At 43.5% G+C, this 13,470-nt stretch overlaps 1 protein-coding gene across 1 annotated transcript in view; it reads right to left on the reverse strand.

Moving 5' to 3' along the window:
- Nucleotides 1-527: 527 nt before the first annotated feature.
- Nucleotides 528-13,470, reverse strand: part of CRB1 (crumbs cell polarity complex component 1) — an 80,487-nt gene continuing 67,544 nt past the window's right edge. The window contains exon 13 of the mRNA XM_044302422.1: nucleotides 528-743. Within this exon, the coding sequence (XP_044158357.1) occupies nucleotides 528-743 (216 nt within the window). The remainder of the gene's footprint in view (nucleotides 744-13,470) is intronic.

Here is a 13,470-nt window from a genome sequence, read left to right on the forward strand (position 1 = left end):
GATTTCTGGTGCCAGCATGCTGCAGTTCAGCTGCCATACATGAGAATGGGAGCTGAGCTTCAGTACCCTGGCACGAGCACTAAACTGCGGATGAAACTTATGCTTCCAATTCTGTTGATTGCGTAGTTACTGGTGCCTGAAACAGCTGATCAGTGCGGGTATGGAGTGTCGGATCTCACCGTTCTGATGTTGATGACCGATCCTGATAATCTTGGACAAACCGATTAATGAGCACCTTATTATTCTGTTTAGCATAGGCAGTGGGGAGAGTTATCAAAACTGATGTAAAAGATAACTGGTTTATTTGCCGATATCGAACAATCAGATTCTACCTTTCATTTTTCACAGCTCCTTTAGAAAATGAAAGATGGAATCTAGTTGCTATGGGCAAATAAACCAGTTTCCTTTGCACCAGTTTTAAAAAATCTTCCCCATAATCTCAGAGACCATGTGACTATTAAGATGCAATGGAGGGGATTCCTGAGATGTACTGACATCCTTGAAGCTGGAGAAGAAAGTACTTATTATTAAATGAGTCTCTCCAGTGGCGGTGGCTGAGCGATATTCCACATCTCTACCCGGGATCCTTCTTTCTCCTGCCTGCTCGGACTGTATGTTCCTTGACTTGACCTCATGCCAGCTATGGCAATAAAGATACAAAGACCTGCACACACAGCAAAAAACAATGCCAGGACAGCAGAGGCCACAGCGGTAAATATTCCTGGAGGCATGAAGTCGGAGAGCTGAAAATATACAATGTTATAAATCAGTACATATCGTACACAAATAAAAGATGACGCTGGGTCATTTAGTGCAAATAATGTATGTATGTCACCAAACCAGGGAACAAGATCTTCCAAGTCTACGATAATGAATATTATGAGGTTATTTATCATGAGGGAAATATTTGCGGTCAGTTTTGCTTGAATCTGTGTTGATGTATTTTATACCACATTTATCAAATTTCTTATGTTGTTTGATAGGTTTGTCTCATTCTTAAGGGCTCATGCACACAGCCGTGTTTTGCAAATTGCAGATCTGCAAAGCATGGATCCCGTCTGAGTGCATGCCACCCTTAATTTTTCAACTTCTGTAGAAATGTCCTGCAAAACTGACAAGAATAGGACATTTATATAAAAAAAAATTGCCGGGACGCAGGACGGTCGTGCGGTTGCGAACATCACACGTCTGCACCTTTTGTGGCTCCATTGAAATCTGGAGTGAAACTCATTAGCATAGCTAATCACACCGACTTTCCAACCCATAGTTCAAAACAGGAGTGAGTGGTGTAAAAATGCAAAAAGTTGCATTTTTTAGTGCAGTAAAAGCCCCTTTTTATGACTTTTTGAAACCAGAATTCTGGAGTGAAGACGTGATAAATCAGAGGCTATGTTTTTACTATTATACTGATACGTATCTCCAGGTAGTTTTCTACGTGGTTAAATACTACTCATTCAGGCCTGATGCTTGTCAGTTGTCCTCCACTATATTTTTCATTTGGCATTACTAATGCAGCTATATGCAGGTAATATCTACAGTATATAATGAGTTCAAATTTAGTTAGAGAAATGTGTGGAATTTCTGAATTACTGTACCTCACCCTACATATCATAAATGATGACTGACTGAGTTATACTGAATCTTTTCCTATAAACGTTCAATCTGCTCAGCTCCTCCTGCTCTATAACATGCTGCGCGCAGATTGCACTGTATTTTCATGGTGACAGGTTCCCTTTAACTTTACTCCCTTTTTAAGATCTAGTTTCGGAAGTTGTCTACATAGTGTGAATACTGGATAACAGTCTACATTGTGTTGTGCAGCAGTTGTCATTTTATTTTCTACCACTGGAGGTCAGCAATGGATACATATATCTATTTTTTTACACATACGGGTGACAGATGGTACTGTGTTGGAAACAGTGGAGCCTGCAAAGCTTGACCTTGGTTTGTCAATACACTTGTTAACAAATTAGGAACCCGCACTCTATATGATTCTCACATCATGTATGGAATGTTATTTCTATAGGAGACTTGAGCAAAATTGATTCTCTGTGGCTCCCTTTAAGGGGTTTTCCGAGACTAACAAATGACCCCCCCCCCCCCCCCATATGCCGGGCTCCTCACATGAATTCAACTTACCTGGCTCCCTGCGCCACTTCTGGTCCCGCACCGCCGCAGCTGCTTCTCTGCGAGTATAAAAACATCTGATGTTGGCAGGGAGCCAGATAAGTAGATTCACTGTGAGGGGCCCGGGCATATGGGGGAGCATTTGTTAGTCTCGTATAACCTCTTTAAAGGGGTTGTCCGCTTATCCTGTATTGATGACCTATCCTCAGTATAGGCAACCGCTATTTGAAGGGAATGCAGTGCTTCTCTGTTTACCTGCTCGCCGTGGACATTACAGCGGCAATTAGGTATAATTATAGCTTCACCATTCACTTCAATGGAATGGCTGTCACCTATTGAAGTGAATGTGATGAAGGAGCTGTGATTGCACTGCTTGCCTCTCCAATATTAACAGTGAGCAGGTAAACAGAGAAGAGAACGCAGCATGTGGGTGGTCCAGTGATTGACAGCCGTATTTGTATGACCGTGCCCACAGCTTTAGCGATCAGTCACTGAGCAGGACCGCCCACTGCACTGCTAGGAGTACGGCCACACGGTCAGGTTTCTGCATGCAGTTTTATAAAACCAAAATCAGGAGTTCACCATAAAGGGAGAGAAAATGTAAAGGACAGATATGACTTCTCTTTTTTTGAATTCACTCCTGATTTTGCTTTCCAAAACGGCAACAGGAAACCTTACCTCGTGGTCATACCCTAAGCGCAGCATGACCTGAGATTTAATAAAGAGCATATGTCAGCAGGATCAACCCTATACAATCAGGCATACTGTCTGGTAAAGTGGATCTTTCCGATTAAAATGATACCTATCTTGTGAAAATTAGTTGTAGCCTTCCGGAGAATAAAGACTTTAGTTCTTTATGCAAATGAGGGTTTTCCGTGCACTGAGGGGTGAGGCTAGCCCTTCTGTGAACATCAGCTTCTCAGCTTTCCAGCGCCACGCCATTCAGTTAATTGAAGCCCTAGTTTGCATAAATAATGTCTTATTTTTTTTTCTCAGGAAGGTAACATCCAATTTTCACAAAGCAAATATTATTTTCATCAGCAGAATAAACTCTACCAGACAGTATTCCTGGCTTAATAGGGTTAATCCTGCTGACAGATGACCTTTAAGTGAATAAATCACAAGTTTTATATATCAAACTACTCAGCTCCTGCTGCTCTATAACATGCTGCCTGCAGCTCATTTTAATATTTTTTTTTATTAATCCATACTTCATCTGAGTTTGAGTCTGGGGTCTCTAAATTGCACAAATTGAGTGATAATTAGTGTTGAGCAAACTTGTGTTTTAAATTTGGTGTCTAAAGTTCGGGTTATCGAAGAATCTCGTTATGGATTCCGCTACCACGGACCATAATGGAATTTAGAATCCAAAACTCGATTCTTCGATAACCCGAACCCGAACTTTAGACGCCGAACTTAAAACACAAGTTCGCTCAAGACTAGTGATAATGCCATCCAAGCTGGAATCATTGCCCACAAAACAAGTATCCAGGCTTGAAAGCCATATGCTGTTGGGCATCCATTTTCTGACATACTTGCCAACTTTTAGAGAGGGCTTTGAGAGACTTGAGTGTGTTTTTTCAGGCATCGACATATCCCTTTTATCAGCCCACATCTTCTTATAACTCAAACCATGCCCCCAGTTGTGCAGTGTTTCGCCCCCTATCATCTCGTGACCACCCCATCAGTGCACTTGGAGTACCGGGGCTGCATCTAATTACGCAGTATCATGGTGCCACATACAATAGATATCAGAAAGTCTTCAAACCCTTTCACTTTTTTCACATTTTGTTATGTTGTGGCCTTATGTTAGAATAAAAAAAAAAAATTCAAGTTTCCCCCATCAATCTGCAGTCGATAATAATGAGAAAATGAAAAAGACCCTCAAGACTGTGCTAACTATAGATCAATCGCCTTTCTTAACGCAGACCTTAAAATTTTCACCCGTATTCTCGCTGCTTGCCTGAATGTGTGGCTCCCCAGACTAGTCCATAAGGAACAGGTGGGGTTTATCCCCTACTGACAGGGCGGTGATGACACTCGTCGGGTTGTTAATCTAATAGATGTGGCGACACTTACCTCGACCCCCACAGTTATTTTGAGTCTTGATGTAGAGAAGGCCTTTTACCGGCTCGACTGGTCTTTCCTATTCGAAACCCTCCGAACCTTTGGTATCACAGGACCCCTTCTACAAGCCATTCTCAGCCTCTACTCTGTCCCTTCGGAGCTTGTCAAGTTGCCCTTCAGCTCCTCCACCCAGTTTAATATCTCTAATGGTACGCACCAGGGCTGACCACCCGACATTCAGGGACTTAAAGTACGGGTTAAGGAATTTAAGATCTCCCTTAACGCGGACAATGTCTTCCTCATCCTGACCAAGCCCCACGTTACACTACGAAACTTACCAAAGGCCCTATCTCACTACGGCGCCCTTTCGGGATACAAGGTCAATGCTTCTAAGACAGAGGCCCTACCGGTCCTTATACCCGCCCGTGATCTAACATTGCCCTGGAGCAACTTCCCTTACCGATGGATACCACGCTGAAGTACCTGGGGGTTTATATTACCCCTAAGTATGCCTCACTGTACTTCAGTATCTTCCCTCCCCTCTTTCGTGAGCTTAAGACCCTCCTTGAAAAATGGAAACCTCTATACATATCGCTGATTGGCCACATAGCAGCGGTGAAGATGTCCCTCCTCCCAAAATTGCTTTATTACTTTGAGACCCTCTTAGTACGAATCCCTATGTCAGAACTACACCTCCTCCAACAGGCAATTCTCAACTTCATATGGCAAGGTAAACGTCACCGCATCCCCCGCAAGATCATGTTCGCGGCCATGGATAGAGGTGGCCTATCGGTCCCTAATATCATATACTATTACTGGTCTTCCCATTTGTGTGTTGTTCCTTTTTGGGCGTCCCAACAGGCATACACTATATGGGTAGAAATCGAAAAGCTCTGGATTGCACCGGTTCATTCGAACACCCTGCTATGGCAACAGACCCCCGTGGCCCCCTACACTACCCTCCTGGGGCCTATGGCCTTTACCAAACACATATGGGACACCTGCCACAGCCGATTTGCCTTAGCCTCTCAGCCCTCCTCTATAATCTCTTTTCTTTACAACCCAGCTATTCCCTCCAGCTTAACCACTCCTATGGTCCGGGTCTGGTCGTCGTTGGGTCTCTTCCACCTGGCGGACATTGTGGACGCTTCTACTCTGACGCTGAGATCCTTTGTGCAGCTTCAGGACCAATCAAAAGTAACCCGGCGATGGAGGGACTCCACTACCTCCAGGTTCGTCACTATGTGAGCACTACTTTTGGTTCGCTTAAGATGTCACTCCTTACTCCATTTGAGCGTCTGTGCCGACTAGGCACCGAGACGAGAGGCCTGATCTCTTTCATCAACCACTGTTTGGCCACATCCGCAGAGGGCGAGATCCCACATCATGCATATATGGATAAATAGGCTACCGCCCTTGGATCGCCTCTTTCTCGCAGTGCCTGGCAGACTGTATGGAATAGGGCAGCCCAGTCATCTATTTGCACCACATATAAGGAGACGCATAAAGCCGCTAATGCACTGGTACCATACCCCTGCACTCCTACATTCCATAAACCCCACTGTTCCGTCTGTCTGCTGGCGGTGCTTGAACGGTTCTTTGTACCATATATTTTGTACGTGCCCAAATATCACCCCATTTTGGGGGGAGGTGAGGGATGTGGCTCATTCCCTTTTTGGATCCACTGTACCGCTAGACCCACAGTTCTATTTACTTAACCTACCACCTCCGGGGTTGAACAAGTACTCCTCCAGACTGTTCCTCTCACTATGTACTGCAGCCAAATCCTTGAGCGGCAAATTCTGGAAACAGACTACCCCTCCCACCAAGTCCAACACTGTGGAACAATTCCCAGCGATATGGCTACCTTGGGATACATACCTGGCACCCCCTAATGGTTTCTTCCCCTCCCCTACCATCCCTGCTCTTACTTCCCCTTACCTGTCCCTTTCCCTTGGTGTTCTGTCAGTTGTCTTATCCCTTGTCCTGAGTTTTATGTGTTATATCTTTTGGCATAACTATGGGACCTGTACTGCTGTACGCAATGTTTTTTGTGCTTATTCCCATTTTGATGGTCTGCTCAATGACTCTGTTTGAGCTATGCTGTACCATTTTATGTTTTTCCTCTTTTCTTTTCTGTACTATTGAAAACCTGCACGTTCTGTGCTAATAAAAATCTACAGTTCAAAAAACGGAGAAAATTTAATGTAGATATAAGTATTTAGACCTTTTACTTTGTTTGCTCTCACAGTTGACAATGCATATCCAAGCAAAAACAAAGCCATGAGTTGGAACTGCCTGTAAAGCCCAGAGACAGGATTGTGTACAAAAAAATTCTGCTCCACTGAAAGTTCCCAAAAGCACAATGACCTCCATAATTCTTAAATAGAAGATGTTAGGAACAACCAGGACTCTTCCTAGAACTGGCCACCCCACCAAACTAACTAATCAGGGGAGAAGGGTCTTGGTAATAGAAGTGACCAAGAACCTAATGATTACTCTGGCTGAGCTCCAAAGATCATGTGTGCAGATGGAAGAATCTTCCAGAAGGTCAACCATTACTTCAGCATTCCACCAATTTTGGCTTTATGGCACAATGGCTAGAAAGAAGCTTCTCCTCAGTAAAAGACACATGAATAGTCCACCTGGAGTTTGCAGAAAATCACCTAAAGACTGTGAAAAACACGCTTTTCTGGTCTGATGAAACCAGAATGCCTCATTTTTTAAGCATCATGTCTTGAGGAAATCAGGCATTGCTCATCACTTGCCCAATACCATCCCTACAGTGAAGCATGCTGGTGGCAGAAGCATCATGCTGTAGGGTGTTTTTCAACAGCAAGGACAGGGAGTTTCACCTTCTAACAAGACAATGACCATAATCTCACAGTCAAGACAGGAAAACTCAGGAGTGGCTCACGGACAACTCTGTGAATAAGTCCTTGAGTCTGGACAGAATTTGTCACGGGTAATAAGGAGGGGATAACACACAGAAGGAATAAACCGGAGTTTAGGCCTCAAAGCTAAGGGAGAGGGATGGTGACCTCCTAGGAATCCCTAGACATCTCCCTGACTCCTGCCAGTAGTATAATTAGAACCTGAAGGTGGAAATACTCATACACCGGAACCTAAGCCCTGGAAGGCCCCAGGAGTGGTGGCAGGGAATGACACTACTGGTTCCTCCCCAGATGAAGGAACCAGCGTCTCCCTAGACAACAACACTCAAGTGAACAACAAAATGCACTTAGCTTAAAGAAGAATGGAGGAGCAGGAGATCCAAAGGAACAACACACTCAACCAACTCTAGCAGGAAATATCGACCGCATGGTAAGCAGTGTAAGTCAGAACTAAATAGAGCCTCAGTAATGACCACAAGCTGCACCTGACAAGAGGTGTGGCCATTATAAAACAACACTGCAAGGAGTAAACAGAGAGACTGTCCGATACCCTCACGTGCCGCCAGTCTCTCAGATCTTCTCACCTCTGTCATGGGAGGGTCCGTGACAGAACCCTGACTTGAACCAAATCAAAAATCATCTGAAGAGACCTGAAAATGTCTGTCCACTGACTGCCCAAATTCAATCTGACAGAGCTTTAGAAGCTTTGCAGAGAAGAATGGCAGAAAATCCAGGTGCGCAAACCTTGTGACATCATACCCAAGAAGACTGGAGGTTGTAATCACTGCCAAAGGTGCTTCAACTAAGTCTTGCGTTTAAATTTTCCGGTACTGAGATCCGGCAGAGAAAAAACGCTTCCCCTTGGTCCCCATTTATTGTCAATGGGGACAAAACGTAACTGAACGGAACAGAATGCTCGAAAATGCATTATGTTCTGTTTAGTTGTGTTCCCATACCGGAGAGCAAACCGCAGCAAGCTGCGATTTTCTGTGAGGCATTGGATGCGGAGCAAAACGGATCTGGCATGATGTTTTCTCTGACAGAATAGAAAACTGATCTGGAACCCATTGACTATAAAATGGTGTTCATGCCGGATCCATCATTGCTATTTTAAAGATAATTCAACTGGATCCGTTCATAATGGATGCAGCCGGTTGTATTATCAGAAGTGGAGGCGTTTATTGCTGATCCCTGTCGGATCAGGCAAAAACACAGGTGTGAAAGTAGCCTGAAGTCCTGAATAAAGGGTCTGAACTCTGAATACTTAAGTCAATGTAAGATTTTAGTTTTTCTGTATCACTAAATTAGCAAAGATTTTGAACATTTGGTTTTCATTCTCATTATGGGGCAATTGAGTGCAGAATGATGGAGAAAAACTAGATTTTTTTTATTTTAGCACAAGGCCGCAACATAAAAAGTGAAAGGGTCTGAAGACTTTTTAAATGCATTGCATATTCAAAGTATGTGGAGGGGCGAGAAAGCAGCCTTCTGAGCTGTGTTGTGTGGATTTACTAACTCCTCTGGGAGCCCCGAAGTTCTCTTACTTTTCCAGCAGCCTCTTGGACAATCCAAGAAAGTAGACAAGTATGTTTTCTGGCGATAACCAGCCTCATAAAAAGTGTCCAATTTTCAGTGCAATACTACCGGATTCCTTGCATCTGTGAATCTTTCTGCTCCATCTGTCTTCTTCTTCTCCAGATATTGGCACATGAAAACGCTAGGCAAATTAAACTGGCTGCTACTTGAATGTATGCAAATTTGAGTGTCTGGTGCAATATTCTGCAACCTATTATCTTGCAGTATTGATGCAAATGAAGGAATAGCAACCCCCTTGTAAGATCATAAGTCTGGAAATATGCAGTTGTCATGTCAATATATTGTCATGGACAGGATAGTGGAACAAGCATTTATACAAATGCTCATCCCCAACAGTCTGGAAGGTTGTCTTAATCCCACATAAGTCATGACAGAAAAGGCTCATTGCCAGAGTCTTACACTCATGGAATCAAAGAACATGTTTTTGGCCACAATTGTATAGTTTGGATGTACCTTGGCTTCCTACCCTGAAGTATATACTAAAAGATGGTATGTGATGCCACAAGGAACAATGTCAGTGACTGATGCAGGAAGTTGCTGCCCAGAAATGTGGAAAAAAAAATAGTGTTCATGAAAAGGAATTCCAACGCACGTCATGAATGTGAAAACAATTGAAAAAGTGCATAAACCAAGTAATAAATTATTCTGTTGCATTTAAAGAGGTTGGCTAGTGGGAGGAAAAATAGGGCAAAGGTCTCAGAGTGAGATATAAAACCAAAATAGGCGATACTACCCTGACTGATCCCCCGCTACTCCTGTTCCAGTGCTTACTGGGTGCTCACTGGTCTCCACTTCTCAGTCCCATTTCAACACAAAGGAAATGCCTGTTCAGCCGACCACTGGCTGGAGCCGGTCACCGCTCTCACCAGTTATTGAGCATCTCCTCATTTTCAGAATGGGAGCATTGGGTGATCAGGGAGGTATTGCTTTTTTATTTTTTAATCCACTTTTTAAGTCCTTTGCCTACATTTTCTCTACTCAACAACCCCTTTGAGTTAGTACAAGCATTTTGCAGGGGACATTGGTGCTGATAGTGACAGGACAACGATGATAACAGCGGATGAGGACAATGATGAGTCAGATGGAGCAGAATAGATATACACTTAGAAGCAAAAATATGAAAATACACCTTTATTATCAAAATTAATAATACAAGAAAATGTGTCAGTATGTGTTGTGTGCCTTACTAGGAATGGTTTTCAAAACAGTTTTATGTTTCTTTTCCTAATTTTCCATTAGGGAGCTCCATTTCACTTTCTACCACAGGTAATAGAAAATCTATTGGCCTTGCATTTCTCTATAAAGTCTGTGAGAGGATGACTTCCAGTAATGGCTAACCTCCAACACTCCAGCTGTGGTGAAACTACGACTCCCAGCATGCTGTATTCATTTCTATGGAGTTCTGAGAATAGCCAAGCAAGGTTAGCCATCACAAAAACCATTGTATATATTCAGCAGTTCATATTAAAGAGAGTCTGTCATCACCAAAATAGTTTTTAAAGTAAGCATACATCAAGTGGAGCTGGATCCCCCAAAAATAAACCTACCTTTCCTTTATGAACATCTGGTCCTCTGATTCATAAAAATTATTCTTTATTTGTATGCTAATGTAACACTGTGTATGGTAAAGTATATCTCACCTAGAATGCTTAGATGGTTGAGGTAAAAGCTGGCTGGTTTCAGCAAAGTGTAGTGTACTAAGGCAATTTTCAGTTTTGTGGGCCTGGAATTTTATGTGGGTAGTTTGGTAGAGGGACCTGCCATTCCCTTCCAGTACAAAACTTTCCCCTAGCCTGAGGCAAACCCAGATGAAGATGGTGGTCTCATTACTGTGGGAAGAGATACAGAGAGCGTTCAGTGTCGGAGCTTGGAGACTGCATGACTTGTGACTGTGCAAAGCCGGATCCCCTGTGTTTGATTGTGGAGTATTTAGGTGAGGTCACCTGATGTATAGTTAGCGCAAGGTGATCTATTTTGTGTATGTTTAAGGCAAGAAAAAAAGGGTCATACGGCCCAATAAATCCCATTAGGGACCCCCCTCAGTAGATGCTTAAAACTTAGCTTTTATTAATAACAGTAACATATATATCTATATAATTACTCGCAGTGTGAAATTAAAATGATCAGTCAGCCTGCAGTTTCCCACGCATTTTTGGGAGTTTATATACGGGGGTTTTTTATGTGTGAGGTATCAGACCTCACACATAAGAGAAAAAAGTTGCTACTTGAGAGACTACTTTGCAAGAATTCAGATGGCTGCACGCTGATTGTAAGCAGGCATTACACTGGTGCCTTTAAGAATAAAGTGTCACTGAAAGTGATCTTATTAGGGTACAGTAGTTCTGTACTGACAGGCCATGTTAGTAAGCATCTCAGTCGAGCATTTACAGTAGAGTGATAGCTAGTGAACGTGGTAGTCAGTCACCCCGTAAATCTACGTGGAGTTCATGCCCACATTATTATCGGTGCTGGGCGCACTCTCAGATCTGCTGGGTGCAAAAATGTAATTTACACTCAGATTAGTGGTCTAGAGATACATACTATCAGTATATTAGGTGCTGTCAGCATACCATAGCTTAGATAACCACAAAAGACTTAGTACATACCTCCCAACTAGAAAAAAAGAAGGAAGAGGGAAACAACGTTTTTTTTTTTTTTTACTGTCGGTGAATGGGCACTTTACTGGGCATATTACTGTCAGGGGGCACATATCTGGCCCTAACTACTGTGAGAGGGCACATATCTGGGCATAACTACTGTGATGGGGCACCTATCTGGGCATCGCTACTGTGAGGGGGAATCTATCTGGCCACAACTATTATGAGGGGACACATACCTGGGCATAATCTGTGAAGGGGACACAATGCTGGCATAACTACTGTGTGGTGGCATAAAGGGGGAATAATTACTATGTGGGGGCATTTAGGGGACTGGCTGGGATTAGGAGTTTAGTTTTTTTTGGTCGGAGTTAGAGGCGTGGCCTACTGCAGAAAAAATTTGGCGCGCTGCACATAGTGTCCCTCTTCCTTCTTGTCTGAAGTTGGGAGGTATGTACTAAGTCTGTTGTGGTTATCTAAGCTATGGTATGCTGACAGCACCTAATATACTGATAGTATGTATCTCTAGACCACTAATCTGAGTGCATATTACATTTTTGCACCCAGCAGATCTGAGAGTGCGCCCAGCACCGATAATAATGTAGGCATGAACTCCACGTAGCTTTACGGGTCGACCGACTACCACGTTCACCAGCTATAACTCTACTGTAACCAAACATAGGACCCAGTAGTAGATTGAGGGACAGAGTCTGTGCTTACTAACGTGGCCTATCAGTACAGAACTACTGTACCCTAATAAGATCACTTTCAGTGACACTTTTGGGGTCATTTATCAAACTAGTGTAAAGTAGAACTGTCTTAGTTGCCCATAGCAACCTATCAGATTTCACCTTTCATTTTTGACAGCTCCTTTAGAAAATGAAAGGTGAAATCTGATTGGTTGCTATGGGCAACTAAGTCAGTTCTACTTTACACCAGTTTGATAAATGATCCCATTTATTCTTAAAGGCGGCAGTGTAATGCCTGCTTACAATATTGTGTAATAGCCAATACTTGAGAGACTACTGTTGCAAAGTAGTCTTTCAAGTGGCAACTTTTTTTCTCTTGTGATACCTCACACACAAAAACCCCCTTTAGATAAACTCCCAAGAATGTGTGGGAAACTGGAGGCTGACTGATAATTTTAAAGGGGTTCTCTAAGAGTATAAAATGTCCTCTCATGTGCCGGGCACCGCCCCCACATGGAATGGTCCCCGCTTCCAGCACCGCTCCTGGTCCCCGCACGTCCACTGCTGCTTTTCCCTGGACACGGATGAAAACATCCGGTGTGGGGGGGGGGGGAGCAGCCAATAACAGACAGGGACGAGCCTCCCTAGCGTCACTGGCGATGCTAGGCAGGCTCGTCCCCATCTGCCATTGGCTGCTCCCCCCCCCCCCCCCCCCCGACACGGGATGTTTTCATTTTTCATCCATGTGCAGGAAGAAGCAGCAGCGGCAGTGCGGAGACCAGCAGCAGCGCCGGGAGCAGGGACCGGGGTAAGTATATTCCATGTGGGGTGCCCGGCACATGAGAGGACATTTTATACTCTTGGAGAACCCCTTCAACGTCACACTCTGGATAATTTTTTAAATATATATTTTACTGTAATTAATAAAAGCTGTTTTAAAGCATCTATTGAGGGGGGTCCCTAGTGGGATTTATTGGGCCTGATGACCCTTTTTTCTTGCTTTGAACTTTATGATCCCTAGGACCTCAGTCAGGGATTAATACGCTTTTATTGTATTTTATGTATGGTAAAAGCGACTAATATACTTGGATGCCACTGTCTTGTTTTGGATGGAAAATAAAATCTGTTTGGACTTTTAAACTCCAAGTCTGCCATTGCCGACTAGGGATGAGCGAACTTGTGTTTCAAGTTCGGCATACAGGTTGGGGTTATCTAAGAATTCTGTTATGGATTCCGCTACCTAGGACCATAACTTATGGTCCATTGTAGCGTAATCCATAACTAAATTCTTAGATAACCCGAACCGTTCGCTCATCCCTATTGCTGACCCTATCATAAGAACACAGACCCACGACAGAGGTTTTAGATGCACCTTGGAAGGCCCCCCCCCCCCCATTTAGTGCATCATCACTTCGGGCATACTGTCTTACTTGCCAGCATGCTCAGGCCAGGTTCACATCACTATTTCATTTTCCGTTCTTCTGATCCATCAGAAAAACA

This window comes from Bufo gargarizans, chromosome 7 (genome assembly GCF_014858855.1).
Source record: "Bufo gargarizans isolate SCDJY-AF-19 chromosome 7, ASM1485885v1, whole genome shotgun sequence".
In the NCBI taxonomy this organism is placed as follows: Eukaryota; Metazoa; Chordata; class Amphibia; order Anura; family Bufonidae; genus Bufo; species Bufo gargarizans.